The 18,117-nt window shown below is 34.0% G+C and overlaps 1 protein-coding gene across 2 annotated transcripts in view; it reads left to right on the top strand.

Moving 5' to 3' along the window:
• The window catches only part of LOC111039067 (putative uncharacterized protein DDB_G0291608), a 65,716-nt gene that overhangs the window by 36,102 nt on the left and 11,497 nt on the right, over positions 1-18,117 (top strand). The window contains exons 2-3 of one of the 2 annotated variants that reach the window (XM_022322346.1): positions 9,827-10,631; positions 11,987-12,032. In XM_022322346.1, the coding sequence (XP_022178038.1) occupies positions 9,827-10,631; positions 11,987-12,032 (851 nt within the window). Of the gene's footprint in view, positions 1-9,823; positions 10,632-11,986; positions 12,033-18,117 lie in introns of both variants that reach the window. The other variant, XM_022322345.1, reaches the window with a different exon arrangement.

The following is an 18,117-nucleotide window of genomic DNA, read 5'->3' as shown; positions in this document are numbered from 1 at the left end:
TATAATATTACTGTACATATTAACACGGAATATTACGGTCTCGTAAATCTCTTATAAGCCATCTGAATAAATCCAACGTTGGACATATATTGTTGTTGGCTTGTCTGTATTCATTACCACTTATGTGCTATAAGGCGATCGTACGTAGGCAGGTACAAAATATATACATTTTTGTATACTGCACGACGCCGTAGTAATTTCTTGAGATTAAGTCCGAAAGGGACATATAATATATTGGTCGACGAGACAGACCTCAGACGGATTGTAGCTTGTAAGAGTCATAATAATATTTAAATAATAATTAATAATTTATGCCATACACGAAAAGTAGCGAAGCTGCGTCGCTGTAAATTGATTTTCTATAGTTTATAGAATTCATATACAGTGGCATTTAGCAGCCGGCTTCCATGTCACGGTACGGTATTTGGTGCTGCAAATTGGATTAAGTGCAATAAACAACGATAAGGAAAATAACAACGGCCCGCTGTGGTGTACCTACTTATAGTTTCCGGGGGTGCGGTGTGTTTCGACGAAACCGTTTTTCGTCGACTAGTTTATTATTATACCATATAGTATATAATATACTGGGCTTATTATTTATTGTAATATAGCCATACAATCGTATCATATACGTAACAACTACTATACTTAGGTATACCACACTAGAGTTCACTAATATACTTTTCACGTTTCGTATCGCGCGATGGTCACGTTAACTGCTGTGCGCCGACCACGACTACGGCGACGTGACATTTCAGACGGGAAATTATAAGCCGGCTAATTACGGTCACCTGCCCGACTCGCCTCACACCCAAACTCTGCCTTCGGTATCGTATTAGGCGTATTAACGTTATTACAAGTTGCCCACGCGTAATGTGTATATACACATAGTGTAAGAGCGTGTGTGTGTGTGTGTGTGTGTGTGTACAGTGCGCTTTGTTTCCGGTTCCGCTGCGGCTCGTCACGGTGTAAAGTCGTCGGTATATTGGTGTAGTAGCCACTATGCCGCGTGTGTGTGTGTGTGTGTGTGTGTGTACACGACGGAATGACAGTACCGCTCAAGCTGTCACTTCTCCACGCCCACACGAGTCGTCATCTCGTCGGGGTTGACCGGGCGAAGGATGTGTAATTCGGACGTTTAGGACTCGGTACCACCGCAAACGTGTTTAAAAAGAAAAATTTTCTGATATCGGCACACGACGACCTTGTTGAGGATACTAAAATTGTCTCATAAATATTGCGAGCTCGGACCGTAACATATTTCGCTTTCCTCTCGGCACTGGAGCTTCTATACACAGGGCCGAGTTGGGTTTGTGCACCGGGCGACCATACGACCATATACGCGTCAATTTGTCGTCAAAATAATAAAATATTTCGATTTTCGCGTCGTCCGTAACGTTGCACGTGTTGTTTGGTGGCCGCCGGTATGGCGCCAGCCGTACTTAATATTATACACATAATGCAGAGTAAAGACGGCCCGACCGGTACAGGTATGGTATTAGTTTAGTATAAGTATACATGTATAATGCATATAAATGTACCTATGCGTGTGAGCGTGTGTATATTAGCCCGGCGCCGATTGTGTTAATTAAATGTCATATATATGTTGCCCCGTAGACAATAATTGTAATATAATTGTCGCCAGTGCAGACGTATTATACACCGCGCCCATACATTATAATGTATAACAATAACATAATATACCATATTCTGTTCGAATGGAAACACTCAATATCTTATATTATTTCGAGTCTGACCTAGCCGTTCCATTAGGTTTGTTTGATAAAAAAAACACTATCTTGGCTCCCGCCACGTCTCTATATATAGTCATATGTATTATGTCTGACCCTATTATTTATAATTACTTCAGGTTTCGGAATGTTTTTCCGTTTCATCTCCTCGCGCTTTGTCAGTCATATTCAATAACTGACAATAAATTCACCATTATTGTGACTATTGCGGTCATTTGTGTGCTTTATGGGTTGAGATTCACACGGGTATGTTGGATGTTTGTATTAAAATATTTTGGTCTTTATGAATAGTCCAGTAGTCCACACAAGTCTTGACTCCATTGGCGAAGCGATTAATTATTTTCAGTCACATTTGAATGACATACAGCATGCGATAGATCATATTATAACAATTATTTTCCCGGTAGTGAGAGGCCACTACAACAAAGTATCTACAAAGAGCTGCAGACTTGTAGTATTCATAAAATAAGTTTTCACATTAAAATTGTATAAATCTAAAATTACATCATTTAGAATTTAGATAACTGATTTCAAAGTTATTGTATATTTGTATATGTGTTAGTATAATTTAGAAAAAAATCATTGAATATAACATTTTATTCATTGGAAATATTTAATTATTGCACCCGATGGTAAAAGTAGTAGAATTTGTTAATTCTGTAGGACTGCACAATTCGACAGTCCTATAAAATACTTAAATACCGCTGCCGCCTTATAATTGGATTTATGTTGGTTTCTAAGTGCGTGTGCGTCAATTGGTAAATTTGTTGCCGTGACAGTTATTCGTTATAAATTACAATATTATATATTTTATGCCATACGGGATTTGTATACTTGTGGCGGCGTGCACACGTGTAGGATAACGTATGTGTAATTTCGGGAATTGGCACAAAAACCGCATTATTTTTTTCACATTTTTCGTACACTATAATAATTCTCAACATTTATATTTATTTTAAATCGATGTTTCATGGTTAATCCCGTACACGTGTGGAATGGGCGTTTGATATATTGGTATGGTACGACGTACGAACTGTGTACATATATAATACGTATTGAACTACCCGAAAGAAAAAAAAACAAACATATCATTATTAAGTATATTATACATGAACATATATGTATGTTGTGTGTCATATACGTTAGTATAGATGGTTTACTTTCGCTACGACTCTTAATAAAATATAATAATATTCTCGGAAATCGTAAGCGGATGGTAAAAATGAGAAAACACATCACGAACGTTACTTGTAGAGATCGCACTATCTGACTTGACGGATAGGTCAACACGTTGTTAGCAGATATTATAGGGTATGGAAGTAAATATTTAAGTTTTAATTTTTTTTAAACCTTTATTTATAAAATAAACTGTAAAAAATGTATTAAATAGTTATTTGTTTTGATAAAATTAATAAAAATGTAAGAATCAAGGTTTTTCATTATTGAAAAATAAAACACTGTCGAAAAGACCGCGATAAGACTAATGTAACACTGGCACAACTAACACATAGTAACGTCGGATTAACTTTTTTTCATATAATTTATGCTGGATGTAATATCCATATATTCGGATATTCCATAAATACCACAATGAGAGCGGATTCCGAATTAATAATAACAATAAGTGAATAAAATGTAAAAATTACATATATTAGAATATTATATTCAAAAATGTTTTTTGTGTAAACCATGAAATTACTATATTATGTAATCTCGTTTATAGTGCTTACAATTTTTAAAATATAAGCCATTGTAAAACTCGTAACCTAACTAACCTTAGGAGTCAAAGCTAAAAAAATAATATTACTTACCTTTTATAATTTATAGACCCGACCGGCGTCCAGATTTATGTACACTGAACAATGAAGATAATGGGTCCTATGGCCCATGTGTTCTTTAAAATGTATAACTGAATTCTCTTGTGACAGACATTTGATTTTTTTTATCATGGTGACAATACGTAATATCACGATGAAGTAACAGTTACTGATAGTAATACTCAGTATTACTGATATCGGTGTATATTGTTAAAAGTTTTCGTTTACCTGTAGCTTATAGTACACATATTTTAATATTGATAAAACACTGAACTTTGCAACTTGCTTGGACCATCGGCTGAATAGACTTATTCTAGAAATATGCCAGAGTTAAAGAAAGACTTCTAATAACTATACGGTATTTATTGGTATTTTTTCTTCGTAAATTCATGCGTCTTATAATATTGTAATGATTATTATGAACTAATAATTTAGATTTATATGGATCACGGTTGGCCAAATTCATGATTTATGGAAGTTAAAATATGTACTAAAAATCATTAAATGCATTAAAAATAAGGGAACATCGACAAACTTTTTAAACTAATATGAATACAAATTGTAGGTATTAAATATTTTGTATAAATCTGTAAGAAAATCATATGTCATCTAAAAACTACAAGTAAAAGAAGTAAGATAACATTCTTAAATTCTTCAGGAAAATGTAAGAATAATTGTTTGATATAGAAAAGCCAACAGAATAAATTCAGATTTTTAAATGTGTTTTACATTTTTTTATTTTTTTATTTTCTTGTAAAATATTCTTGCATATTGAGTGGTATCAGAGTGTTTGGATTGTTTAGATTCAATGTAATTAGAGACTGCTGCATTTGATCAATGTTGCTCTAATTTAGCACACCATGAAGTACTTTGATACTCTTGTACAATTTGTGTATTTTTAAAGTTATCTGTATTTTGTATCTTGTATTTTGTATTTTTTAGTTAAAACTAAAATCAGAATAGTATGATGATACACTTGGTGGGCAATCAGAATAGTTTTGTGAATGAGTTGAATAGTTATAAATATGTTGTATACTTGTATAGGTTGGAAATGGCCAGCTACTCCGGTACATGTTTCTCCCAAAATATCGTCTATTACATCTAACATTTCACGTTTGAATTTCTTCATTTGAAGTTCTTTAATTTGGTTAATTTCAGGTAGCATACTTAATGGAAACCATTTTCATAGATCCTCTTTTTTTTTTGAATTTTGTTTTTCTTTGTCAACGTTAGCAATAAAACATTGAGGTTGGTTAGCCGCAGACGTGGATGGCTCGACGAAAGATCTACACGAACCAGAAGACAAAATCGTGGCAGTGCTGATCATAGCTATACTGTTGGAACACTACGGCAACTGCCTTCCGGTGTACGCGGAAGTGGCTGGACACGGTCCAGTATCGTCCAGCTCGGGACCGGCGGGACGGGTGCTGCTGCTTGTAGGCGGACCGCCAGGCATCGCGAGCTTACTTCTGGTGGCTGTCGCGGTTGGTCCGGTCTGGTCGGATTCACGTGGTGTACGATGCGGCGGCAACAAGTGTGCCAGAGGAAGAACTCAAAGGCAGCTCTCCCCGCACTGGCGCGACGCGATTGACGAAACTGGCGATTTTTCAGTATTTATTTATAGGACTTTACCCATACATGCAACGCGACCGTTGTCGCGACGACCCCTCCGATCATCGTTTTATTTTAGTTCCTCTTTTGGCACACTTGTTGCTTCGGCCGCCGTCCTCCAGACACGCGCAGCCGCAGCCGCAATCGTACACCACGCGGATTCGACCGGACCGGACCAACCGCGCAAGGCACCAGCGGTACGCTCTCGACGCTCGGTGGTCCGCCCACACGCAGTAGCACCCGTTTCGCCGGTCCCGCACGGCCATCGTCTCGTCCCGGGCCCGCTCGGCCATCGTCTTGTCCCCGGCAAGTCTATACTGAACCGTGTCCATGACCATGTCCGCATGCACCGGAATGCCGTCGCCGAAGTGTTCCAACAGTATGGACGTGATTAGCGCCGCCGCGATTTTGTCTTCCGGTTCGTGCAGGTCTTTCGCCGAGCCCTCCACGTCTGCGATTATTTCACTCATCGTTCTTTGGGTTGTGTATTATCAGTTATGTCGGTGTGATAGTGTTGTTCATTTATACAGCGTTGATGATCGGGTGTTAGATCATAGAGTATAGTGTAGTACTGAGTGCAGTTGCAGGTTGATAGTTTTTACTAAGCAGTAACTACGGTAACGCGGTCATTATAGTTAAGATGATTGATTGTACGCTGTTATATCTATATATTATAGGCTCTGTTTGAAAATGCTTACACGGCAATGAAATCCCAACTTTCCCTATCATTGAATAACATTGTATATTAGATAGAAACATATAAGATACAATAACTATTATATTATTACGACTATAAATTATAATAAATATTAATTAATAAGTATATGAATATATGATATTATTATACAGTTGGATGACTAAATAAAAATAAATCAGAAAATGGACATTATAAGGAATTATACGAGAAGCATAGAGAAATCTGATAAACGAATTCGCCATTTTTTTCGGAGGAATTAGTATGACCATTCTACATAATTAACAATATTATCTTCCTGGTTGTCATATTTAAGTGTCCAGAGCCTGCTGCAGTTACCTATATTAATCTGTATCTTTTATCTCTATCACTGTAGATGCAACTCTTATTTCTCTGAAGTCCTAAGTATATGTTACCAGCTACGACGGTCGTACTTCTCAGGATAGTCAGGCGCATAATATACTAGGTATATTATATAACTATATGTAGCAAAATATTATTTCTATAAGATAAAAATAAACGATTAAATATTTGTTTATATTCAGTGCTCACAAATACTGCAATACAATAAAATTAGTATTTGAACTTTGTTTCAATTGTATCATGTTATTTTTCGCATATTCGAGGTGCTTATACTATAAATACAGGGATGTACGTCAGTTCATCGCACGTCAACTTATCGCGCGTCAGTTCATCGCGCGTCAACTTATCGCGCGTCAATTCATCGCATGTATATATTGTTTTAAATTCAACATTTTCCTTCCCATTTTAACACAGACTTAGGACTTTCAGTCTATCTCCCCATTTATTTTTGACGTTGAAAAAAACGACAATGACGGTTGAAGATTAAAAATTTTGTCTTTAGTAAATTTCGTGTTGAAAAAATTAAAATTCTGTCGCTCTCAAGACTACTGTCATAATGTAAAAAAAGATTATCAGTTATGGTTTTTGTCATTTCGTCAGATATAATACAATTAAAATCGGTTAGATCGTTTGGTAATTGAAGTTGTTGTTTACGTACACGTAGTATAGTACGCTTGAGTCTATGAATTAGGTAACTGATTCATAAAACACATTCTGTAGGAATTTGAGATGATACTGTAGCTATTACAGAATGAGAACTTGCATCAATAATGTTATTAGTAGCTATTTATTTTAGTAAATTTAGTGTTTTCTTAACATTAGTGTCTGTTGAATTTGGAACGTGGTTGCGGTCGGTATTTTTAAATATTTTTCAGTCACTTAAATGAACGATATTATTTTGTTATTAAAATATTGGTTGCACTTCCAAATTGACTTAACGCCAATATCGTTTACGTCTTAATTGTATTGTATAGGTACACTTTTATATACGAAATACATTAAAGCCACAGATAATCAACAATTACCGTAGAGATTATAATCAGTGATAGTATTGTAACGTTAAATTCTAGGTTTGTCAGCAGTAATTGATTTAAAAACAATATATATATATATATATACGATGAATTGACGTGCTACCAAATACAGTTCATATGACCTACACGTGTACCTATATAAAATAAAATAAAATGTTTCTAGGGTCTATACAATCTTAGTTAAGACACATTTTGTAATTGCAGATGATTATTAAAATACTAAAATAATATGAATATTGAAAACTGTAAATTAAAAATAAAAACTTTGATTTGAGATTGTGGCAGCTGTACCCTTTGAATTATTGACTTATAACAATGTTTTTTTAAGCTTGTGTTTATTTTATGATAAACTTCCTATTCTAAATTGGAAAAAAATGATAATCCGAGGAAAATTAGTTTGATATCATCCAATTTATTTATGTACATATTATATTCTACACATAAAACCATTGATAATAATATATTAATATTAATACTACATTATTATACCTATACTGCCTAGCTGCGCGCGCGGATATCGTAACAGATACGTGGTCACGGGTAGATGAAACAGAGATTATAATGCACTATTAGGTCTGCGGATGCTGCGGACGACGATATAGGCGGGCTTTTCGTCGTCGGGGGAAAGTCGTACGCACACGTCTGCCTCTATAATACGCGGTCGCGGTCGCGGTGGGGACACGCGGGCCGTGGCGTGTCTGCCAGCAGTGCGTTTGCGTGGCGCGTCTTGACGACGAGGACAATAATAATAATATGATAATGATGGCGGCCGCCATTGCTGCCGAAACGTAATAATAATAATAGTAATAATAATAATAGGAAAAATCACAATCTATTATAGAATATGTATTAAATATTATATTTGATTTTTTATGGTGTAATCGGGACAGCCGGTGATCTCTGGTGTACGCAAGCGCGCGTGTATATAGTGATGATAATATAATATAATATATTATTATATTATATGCGTACCGACGTCATATGGGAAAATTAAAATAGTTATGCGGTCGACGATAATAAACAATAATATCGTGCGCACTACTCGCTGATCGATCGAAATTATATTATTATTGTTATTATACCTATATAAGGTGCCTATTATCTTGTATAATATAGGACATAGGTAATGTAGAAATGATATAGGAAGGTATTTACTTGAATCAACCAATGTATATATACATGTACACAGGTATATATGGAAAAAATAATCTCAATTTATCGTGTAATGTACATATTAAACAACAACTGGTCGTCGTTAAATTTATGTATAATTATAATGTGAGTGCATTATATACACACTATTATATTATATTATGTAGTACACGCTCCATTGAACAACGATACCATTACCTATAATGTATATAATATATGATTCATATATTGGTACGTCGGCTAGATTGTTATATCAATTACCAGCGCGATGTATATCCTATATACATTATACACCTACGTATAGGATCTGGAATTTTATGTATATAGATAAGTTAATAATATACAAATACAATGCCAATAATATTGCTACACTATATAGTATGTATATACAATAACTATGCGTACACTGCAGAACACTGCACTTGTTCTGTATTATGTACTCGCAATATTATTACACTAATTATTACACCGCTCCACTGCACCGACGATTTACCTTCGCGAGTTCAATACACATTTATTTCTACCACGCCATATATCATATCATCATATTATATTTATTATAATTAACAGACATCCCGGCGGTACCAATTTATATACACGATAATAGTATTATGTTATAATATGACGTGTGTCCATAGTTCATATTATATACCGCGTGTAGATATATTATCATAACATTATTTCTTGTTATAAACATCCCGCCTTCGTGGTTATAATATATGCATTAAATATATATATATATATATATATATATATATATATATATATGTAATGCTGTTTTTATAATACCGAATAAATTATATCTATAAACCTCGCTATCCCGTGTTGATCCGTGATTGTTGACGAAATCCTAAGCTTTATGCCAAACCTAATGCCGAAGATTGTGTCTGCACAATGCACATGTTAAGTACACCCCCTACAGACAAAAGAAACACTGAATCGAAACAAGGTACAGAAATAATTATCTTCATAATATGTATAATATGACACCATAGTTAAAGGTTACAGATATTATAAATCGACCCACGACTCGGCTGCAGTGTAGCAGACAATTTAATTAAAAGTGATTTTCGCACCTCATCATCCATGTTACGTATATAATATTTGTAATGTATGTACAAAAATATTATAATTTAGACTACGGTTCCATTCATCGTGCGTCTCTTTGTACGACTATAATGAGTTTGTCAAATTTCACACCTCATCCCAAATAGCATCCATCACTGCAGTCAGCAGACAATATATATATGATAATGTTTATCTGAAAGTAATGTTTTTACCAACTCCGTTTTACCGAACAACACTCGTCGTAGGCCTCGTCGAGCGTATAATGCGACCAATGCACTTACGATAAATGAATGCATTTTCCCTGTACTGATGAGTGTTATTATGTTTCAACAGCAGCAGCGGCGGCGGCAGTATCAGCAGCGGCAGTGTCGGCTGCGGCCGCGGTGGTATCGGCGTCGGGAGTTTCGGCAGTGGCCGCCGTGGCGTCGGTGGACGAAATAAGCCACGGACTGCAGAAAGACGACCAGCCGCAGTCAGCTGAGTGTGCACTTACGCACGCAGCAGTGCCGTTCGACGACCGGCAACGCACCGCCGCGGCCACCGCGGTGGCCATGGCCGCTACCATGATGCGAGAGAGGTCCGCTGTCGTGGCGGCGGCTATGGTGGCTCAACAGCAGCAACAACAACAGCAACAACACAAGCAGCTCCAACACCAGCAGCAGCAGCAGCAACAACAACAGCAGCAGCAACAGCAACAACACCACCAAATGCAACAGCAGCAACAGTTGCAACAACAACAGCAACAGCAACACTGCAGATCGTTAATGGCTTCGGTGGCCAGTAGCGGTGGCCGCGGTCCCGGAACCGGCTCGATCGGTTACGATTATTATTCGTCGCCGCCACCCGGCTACTACGGCGGCGCCGTGGACGACGATAACGGTGCGGACGACGACGCGGAAAACGGCGGTTGCGACGACCACGCCGACGGTGACGGCAGGGACGGGATCGTGGACATGAGCGGCGCCGGTGGTGGCCACGACGCTTCGGCGGACAACGAGGACGACTGCTACGGTGGCCCGCCGTCCGCGGGCGGTACCAACAAGAGGAAACAGCGTCGGTACAGGACCACGTTCACCAGCTACCAGCTGGACGAGCTGGAGAAGGCGTTCGGCCGTACCCACTACCCGGACGTGTTCACCAGGTGAGTTGGCAATGCCTCAAGTCTTATTCGCCCCTTTATCTATGCATGACATTATATAAATCGGGGTACGTATTATACCTAAGGTATGCACTAGCACCGTTACTAGGTCAAATGTCTAAATGATGTGTCCAGTTGACTTATATAGAAATGTTTAGGTATATGTGTATGCCCTCAAATTGGTTTGGATTATAAGTATTTGCCAACATAATATTTTAGTTTAAAGAATTTTGAATTATTATTGTACCAATAAACAAAATAAATACTGTACAAAATGTGTACGCAATACACATAACCTACATAAAAGTTTAACGTTTCGTTTGTTTTGATTTCAAAAATAATACAAAATCCTGTGCTGATAGCCACTAAACCAGAAAATAAGCATTAATATTTAATTATTTAATATGAAAAATAAGAAAAAAATGGTAACATTTGATTCAGTAGAGCATGAATGGAATTTGTATAATATTAAATCTAGGTTATCGTTAAGTCGGGCTAATAGAAAAAACAAGGAATTTCATAAACATCTAAACCCTAATTATTATTATATTTACGATGAATTAAATTGCAATATATATACTTGTAAATTCCAAATCGCAGTTTCAGTATGCCGAATGCAACGTAATCAAGATTTTTAGGTTAAGAGGTGGGCGGAGATATTCGATCATATTTTATTTATGCATTTCAAACCATGTATGTAGGTACTTCTTTATCTCTTACGTCCTTCGATGTATACTTAACTGGCTACCAATAATATTCTTTTAAGTGTGTAAATATTTAAATCTGACAACAACAGTAATCATTAAAAATTGTACGTTATATTATAGTGAACCAAAAGTTAAGGAACGTAATCTACATAAAGTGCGTTATAATAACATAATACAAATTATACCATATTTACGTATATTTGCACTTTGCTTCCTAATGAATTGGAAACTATTTGTCAGTCAGTTATAAATCATAATCTATACAATATATGAGAGAGTAAACTTATATACATAAAAAAGATTACTTACTTAAAATTTGTTTTTATTTCACCGTTAAACTTGGCTTGTTACAAATCGTATTTAATTTCAATTTATCTTCTTACTTCGAATTTCAGATTTTTTTTTTATCTTCAAAACCGTCTTTGAAAAAACTCGTTTGAGATTATTTGTTTTGTGTCGTCTAATGGTTGTTATTTCTTAACTAAAATACAGGTACCATAAAAATAATAAACAATAAACAATATTTACATACATATCGGGCTATATTTGCTTGAAAACAGACGACATGTGTGGGCCTGAGTAAAGTACACCCACATACATATTGACAGGTAAATATAACATTTTTTAAATGAGCTTGTGTGTTTGTTGCAGGGAGGAACTGGCGTCGAAAATTGGACTGACTGAAGCGAGAATACAGGTAACTTATTATTACTATTATTTTAGTGTAGTAAATATAGTAAATAGTAAATATCTACATATACATTATTCATTATAATATAATACTGTTATAAACTTATAAACCTAACATTTAGTATGTTTGCATATGTAATATAAATAAATAATAATGTTATGTGCAGACAGTGCAGTCTTAAAATGGTACTTTTTTATAGTAAACCTATACAGATATTTATTTTGAAAATCATTTAATATACGTATTTAAATTCTCAGTATAAAAAGTACCGATACTTTAAAAAAGTGTATACAGATAATTTCAAATGTGTATACATTACATACTATTTAATATTTGTATTGCTTAATAAATCATTATTTTTAACATTTTCATGTCTTATCTTAGTTTTATAGATTATTTTACACCAATTTTTATTTTTTTTTTAAGTTATTAAATTTAAAATTTAACGTATAAAAAGAAAAAGTATGCGATTTTAAATATAGATAGGTACTTAAGTATTTAAAATAATTTGTCTGAGGACTTTTTTTAAGTATTAAAAAAACGTATTTGAGTATACTTAAAAAATTGATTTGAATAGTTTTACTCGAGTACTAGATAGTAGTGGTAATGGCTTATGTGAATAAATAGTATAATTACAACTTATTTTATTTTGTAAATTCAAAAAATATTTTTGTTTTATTAAGAAAACATTATGAACAACCCCAATGAATTATTTAATTGAAACTTCTTTTCAATATTTTTTTATGAAACTATTTACTTTCATTCTATTAAAAAGTATAAGGAAAAAAGTTGATTAGAAGATGTGATAACAATTAAAATTTAACTTGATTAAAATTTGACCAAAGACATAACTGGATGTGGGGAATGATGTTGGCTGAGAAAGCAAGGAAGAAAAGTCTTTTAAAGAGAATTTTTTTGGTCTACAGTATGGGACAGAGGCAGTTTTTTGAGTATAATAATGCGTTAGATGAAAGAATGTTTTTGTTGCAATCGTTTGATCTATAAATATTTTATGGTAAGCTATTTCAATCATTATAGCTCTAAAATCATTCGGACAATTTTTTTTAAAGGACCTATACATATTATTTTAATACGAGATTATTTTTTGAAATTTCATCTAATAGGTATAGTCGAGTATATTTGTGTTCAAACTATTATGATACTGAATTTTAATATTGGTTTAATAGAATGAGTATTCCTCCAGTCTAGAATTGAAATTCTCCTATTATTTTGTTTACGAAAAAATTGCTTTAAAATTTTAAAAATTACCATCAATATGCAAGTACAGTACCATGCATAAGTTATGTTCATTCAAGTCTCGAGAATACAGTTGTGAATGTCATAAAAGGAATTATCATATAGTTCATACAACCTGTAGATGATTTGGTTTATTAGATCACGGCACCAGTTCCGTTAGAGTCTGGAAGCGTGCATCATGTTCCAGGCGAGTTGTGAGAGCAGGATTAATTGGTATTGGGATTTGAATAAAGTGTTTCTTGGAAGCGTTTGTAAAAAAATGAAGCGGGGTTTTCGTTGATTGAATACGAATTTTAAGATCAGATTGAAGGGTTTTGTTTATTACATACCAGGAAGTTCATATTGCGATAATTACCTGAGTACCTATCCGAAGTCAGATGTTCTGGAAAGCATAAATAGTTCACATTTTTTTTTCCTATTCGTTTTTTTAATAACTATTTCCTGCGTCTGAAGTCGATCATTGTCACGTGTCAATAATTCAACGACAGTTCTTGTGATACCGTTTTTTCTTTCTAGATTTGAAGTCGCTTAAGTGTTTTTCGTCAATAGATGTTTTTCTCGGTTTTTAGTAGTATACCAATAACCGAACCGTCTACACGTAACATAATTATATTATACATGCGTGCACATTTTATTATCATATTGTATTGTAAAAAACATAAAAAAATATAGAAACAAGGTATACATCGTACATAGCGCCAGGTCGCCGCGGGCCGTTTGTTTTTTTAACGTTTCCAATTATAATATTATTATTATTATTAAAACTATCATCGCCGTCGACGGTAATTTATTTGTATTTATTATTTCGTCGTCGTTTATTTGTTTTTAATATTATTTTAAATTAACCGCGGCGTGCGCGGTTGATGCGCCGCGCCGACGATTCGGAACCCGACGGCATCGAGGCGTTGTATGATTTATATACAGAGTGGTGATATTCTTTCATAAATCGTGAACCGACCAATGCATCACAACCCCCGGCATCTCGTGTTCTAATTATATGATCCGATAAATATAATTTTACCGATTTTTTTATTCTCGGGGGAGTGTGGGTTGTATACAAGCATCATGCAAACCAATAAAATACTGCTCAACTGTTTTTCGCAAATGTCTACGCATACCCTTAAAGGACGAGAGAAAAAAGTTGTGGACAGCGGTAGAACAAAAAAAATCACTCTGTATAGTCTGTACGGCATAGGTACGTGCGTATTATGTAAATATAATGTGCATGTATTGGGCGCGCGACGGTATTTATTATTATTTATATAATAATAATAATATAATATATTATTGAAAAGCCGGCGGTGGCTGCGGGGCAACATCGCCGGCGTCCCGTCGCGACCATATTACATTTAGTATGGTACATATTATTATTATTATTATTATTATATTTTATCCTCTATGCACGCGTTCGTACGTTGTCGTATATTAAACGGATTATCCTATATAATATTATTATTATTATTATAATTATTGTATCGTACAGTCGTCAATGATATTAAAACATTTATATAGCACTAACGAGCCGCCGCTGGATATTTAATAACGAGAGAACGAGCGGCCGACGTCGTTATTTACATATTATTATAATAATAATAATAAGAAGAATAATAACAATGTGTACACACTGAATACTCGATGTATGTGTATTAATTGTGTTTCACTTTTCAGTGTGTGTGTGTGTGTCAGAAGTTGATCCGAAGTTCATTAATGAATGGGTTTATTTAAAGTTTATCCCGTATAGCGCCTCACAAAAATGAAAAATGGTTTATTTACTGTGGTTAGTTTTTAACCGTGTAGAGTTGCTAACCGATAAAGTAGAGGTTATGAACTCATAATAAATGAAGTTCATGTATCCTTTAGAAGTAACCGCTGGTTAGGTTAGGCTGTTCGTTTCAACAAAATCAAGATAAATGTGTTTTAAAATGTTATTTTTTTGATCCATAAAAGATTTTCGTTTAGTAGTTACACAACCAAATAATATAAATGAAAGCATGCAAATACCGTGTGATATGCTGCGATAGTTATGAACATTCAAAATTCCTTGTATAAAGCCTTTCAACACAATACAATAGACGTTTTTCTTTTTAGAAAATATTTTTTTTCGAATATTTACAATTAATACTTTTAGTATGAAACTGTGATATAACTTGTGGGAAGTCTCCGCACAGAGTCATCTTCACATGACTGAAGTTATTTATATTTAAGTCTTGTATGCCAAGTACCTATATGTCACTTAGTCACTGTACCAGCTGCATTTGAGACGTCTATCATATTATGATTGTCCGGTAGTGTTTTATTAAATATAGTTAGTAGGTGAGGAGATTGGCATTTGATTGGTATTTGGCATGGAATGTTTGTAAAACGTGATATCCGTTTCACTGATAGTTTTAATTTAGGAATCATCGAAAAGTAGTTTATTTATTAAATAATTATCAAGGTGCCTTTGCGATGTTCCGGAGACAAAGCGACAGTACCTGTATTATAATACAGAGACGGATTTACTAAAAATGTTATCAAAAAATTATTTCAAAATTTAAAATCGTACAGAACACCAATTTATGAAACTATAGAAGAATACCACTACTACCGCCAACATAAATCATAATATAATTAATTGGTCACCGCTTGTTCACATAATAATTTATTCAGTATGTTTTCTGGTTTTACAAGTATTACAACTAACATAATAATATTAGATTAGTAGAATTACATGAAAGTCGAATGATTGGTTAATTAGTTATAACCTCTAATCCACTATTATAATTCATACTGCAGATTTATACTACAATCTTTTCTGTACTTGTATGATTGTATTTTGGAGAAAAAAGCAGATGTATCTATAATATACGAGTACATATAAGTTACGTAGTTATATCAACAGTTATAAATCAACAATTTCTTTTTTACTTAATAGGGCCCCCAAACATTTTTCTTCTGGCAAAAGCCACCGCATATATTAATAACTAGTCTTGAATAGTTGAATCATGAAAGTGACGGAAATATAATAAATTGTATTATCGAGGACGCCGCCAATCGCATAATGTTCTGTCTCCGAATAAAGTTTCGTGTTGTTACTTGTTAGTTTTATTTTTATAGTGAATTGACCTATCATACAATTTAATGGTGAGAACATAATATATGGCAATTTTTACGGTGTTTCATTTTTTAAACTAGTATAAACGAGTTATGAGTGAAAAAAAGCAAATAAAAAATCTCATTACTCGCTTAAAAATTAAAATATCATAAAAAGCAACGTACAAACACAGATTAGATTTCTATCTTTAACTTTGATAATACGTTACACATATTTTCAGGAGTTTTTCTGATTACTATAGTCGGCTTTATAGTCGGTGCCATTGACATAAGAAATACAAGATAAACATTTAGTTCATATAATATACATTAGGTAATAGGTATACATAGTTGCATTTTGGTAGAAAACACATCATCTGGGATCAAATCATCTGAGGTCAGGGAAAAGAAAAAATCTATAAATTAATAGTTCGAAGAATTATTACTGTAAAATATCTGCCCCGTTGCTGAATACATATGATAATAATAACACTAAAATACCATATAGTGCCACTACGCTGGTTATAAGGTATGACGTAGGCAAATTAGACACAAACACGCGGAAATGCGTGAGTTATCATTGTATCACATGTATTACAGGTATCAGTACCTACTGAGCGACGGCGTATATAATTTTGCAAAACTTCCTGTATTCTCAAGCTTTAGTCGTCTTATTTACCATTAAGACCATTATATTCCATTATTAAGGCATAGAAACATAGGTAATGGCGGGAGGCGTATACGTGGGAAGCAGGAGTAATTCGTTTCCGCCAAAATGAAAAAAAAGGTTTAATTTTGTTTGTTTCGAATTATAGTTATAGAGAACCACTTAGAATTACCCAGGGGCCACCGCCCACCACGATAGTCGGCGGTTCTCGTTGATCCTCAAAAATTATCTCATTTGTTGTTACTTATTGATTTTATTTCGTCTTATCATTTATATATTTGTCTAGACTTGATACTGTTATTATTAAAATCTTAATGTTCAATAGTTTTTGACATTGGTACTGTTTTCGAAAATTCTATACGGGCTATAGTTCTAGTTTCATACTTTGCTACTGCTGTTAACTGGTTAATTTGTAGTTTTGAATATTGTCTCTTTTTGGTTTGTCGATGTATTTATTTTAGAACTAATAATATATTTGTGTATTAACATTATTAGATTGAACACTTTAAATCAAAATGCTTAATAGTATAATAATATTAGGATGTGAATAATTGTATAGAGCTGCTTGTTGAATTGTACATGGAACGATTTGCAATTATTGGTTGTCTTGCATAAACTATCATTGAAATGTACACATCTGTGGGTGGAAGGGTAATATTTTTGGAAGTATGATTTTCAGAATATTATAAAAACATAACAACGTGAAACCTGAATTATGACCAGTGATTATCAAATGATAATTGTGAAAGAAAATTAATTTGGCAGAAAAGAAAACTACATTTTTTTTACATTTTGACTGAAATAATAAAGCATCCCTCGTTTAAAGAAAAAGCATTTTGTGATATTTTTATAAACATTTTAAAAATATAACACTATTGGCAGTTCTTATTCAAAAAAAAATAAATAAATAGCTGGTATTTCATTATAAATGTAACATATATAATAAAGAAATATATAATATATATTCTATTTTATTATACATTGTTGTCTGTGGGAGTGTCTTTATATAATATATAAATTTGATATAGTACAATAATTACTGATTTACTCTACAGCTGCAGGGGTCACCAAATCACCATTGCCGGAAGTCACAAA

The sequence above is a fragment of the Myzus persicae genome, unplaced genomic scaffold, assembly GCF_001856785.1.
Source record: "Myzus persicae strain clone G006 unplaced genomic scaffold, MPER_G0061.0, whole genome shotgun sequence".
Lineage (NCBI taxonomy): Eukaryota > Metazoa > Arthropoda > Insecta > Hemiptera > Aphididae > Myzus > Myzus persicae.
The sequence above is the reverse complement of the archived record's forward strand: the minus strand, read 5'-3'. Positions and strand labels throughout refer to the sequence as shown.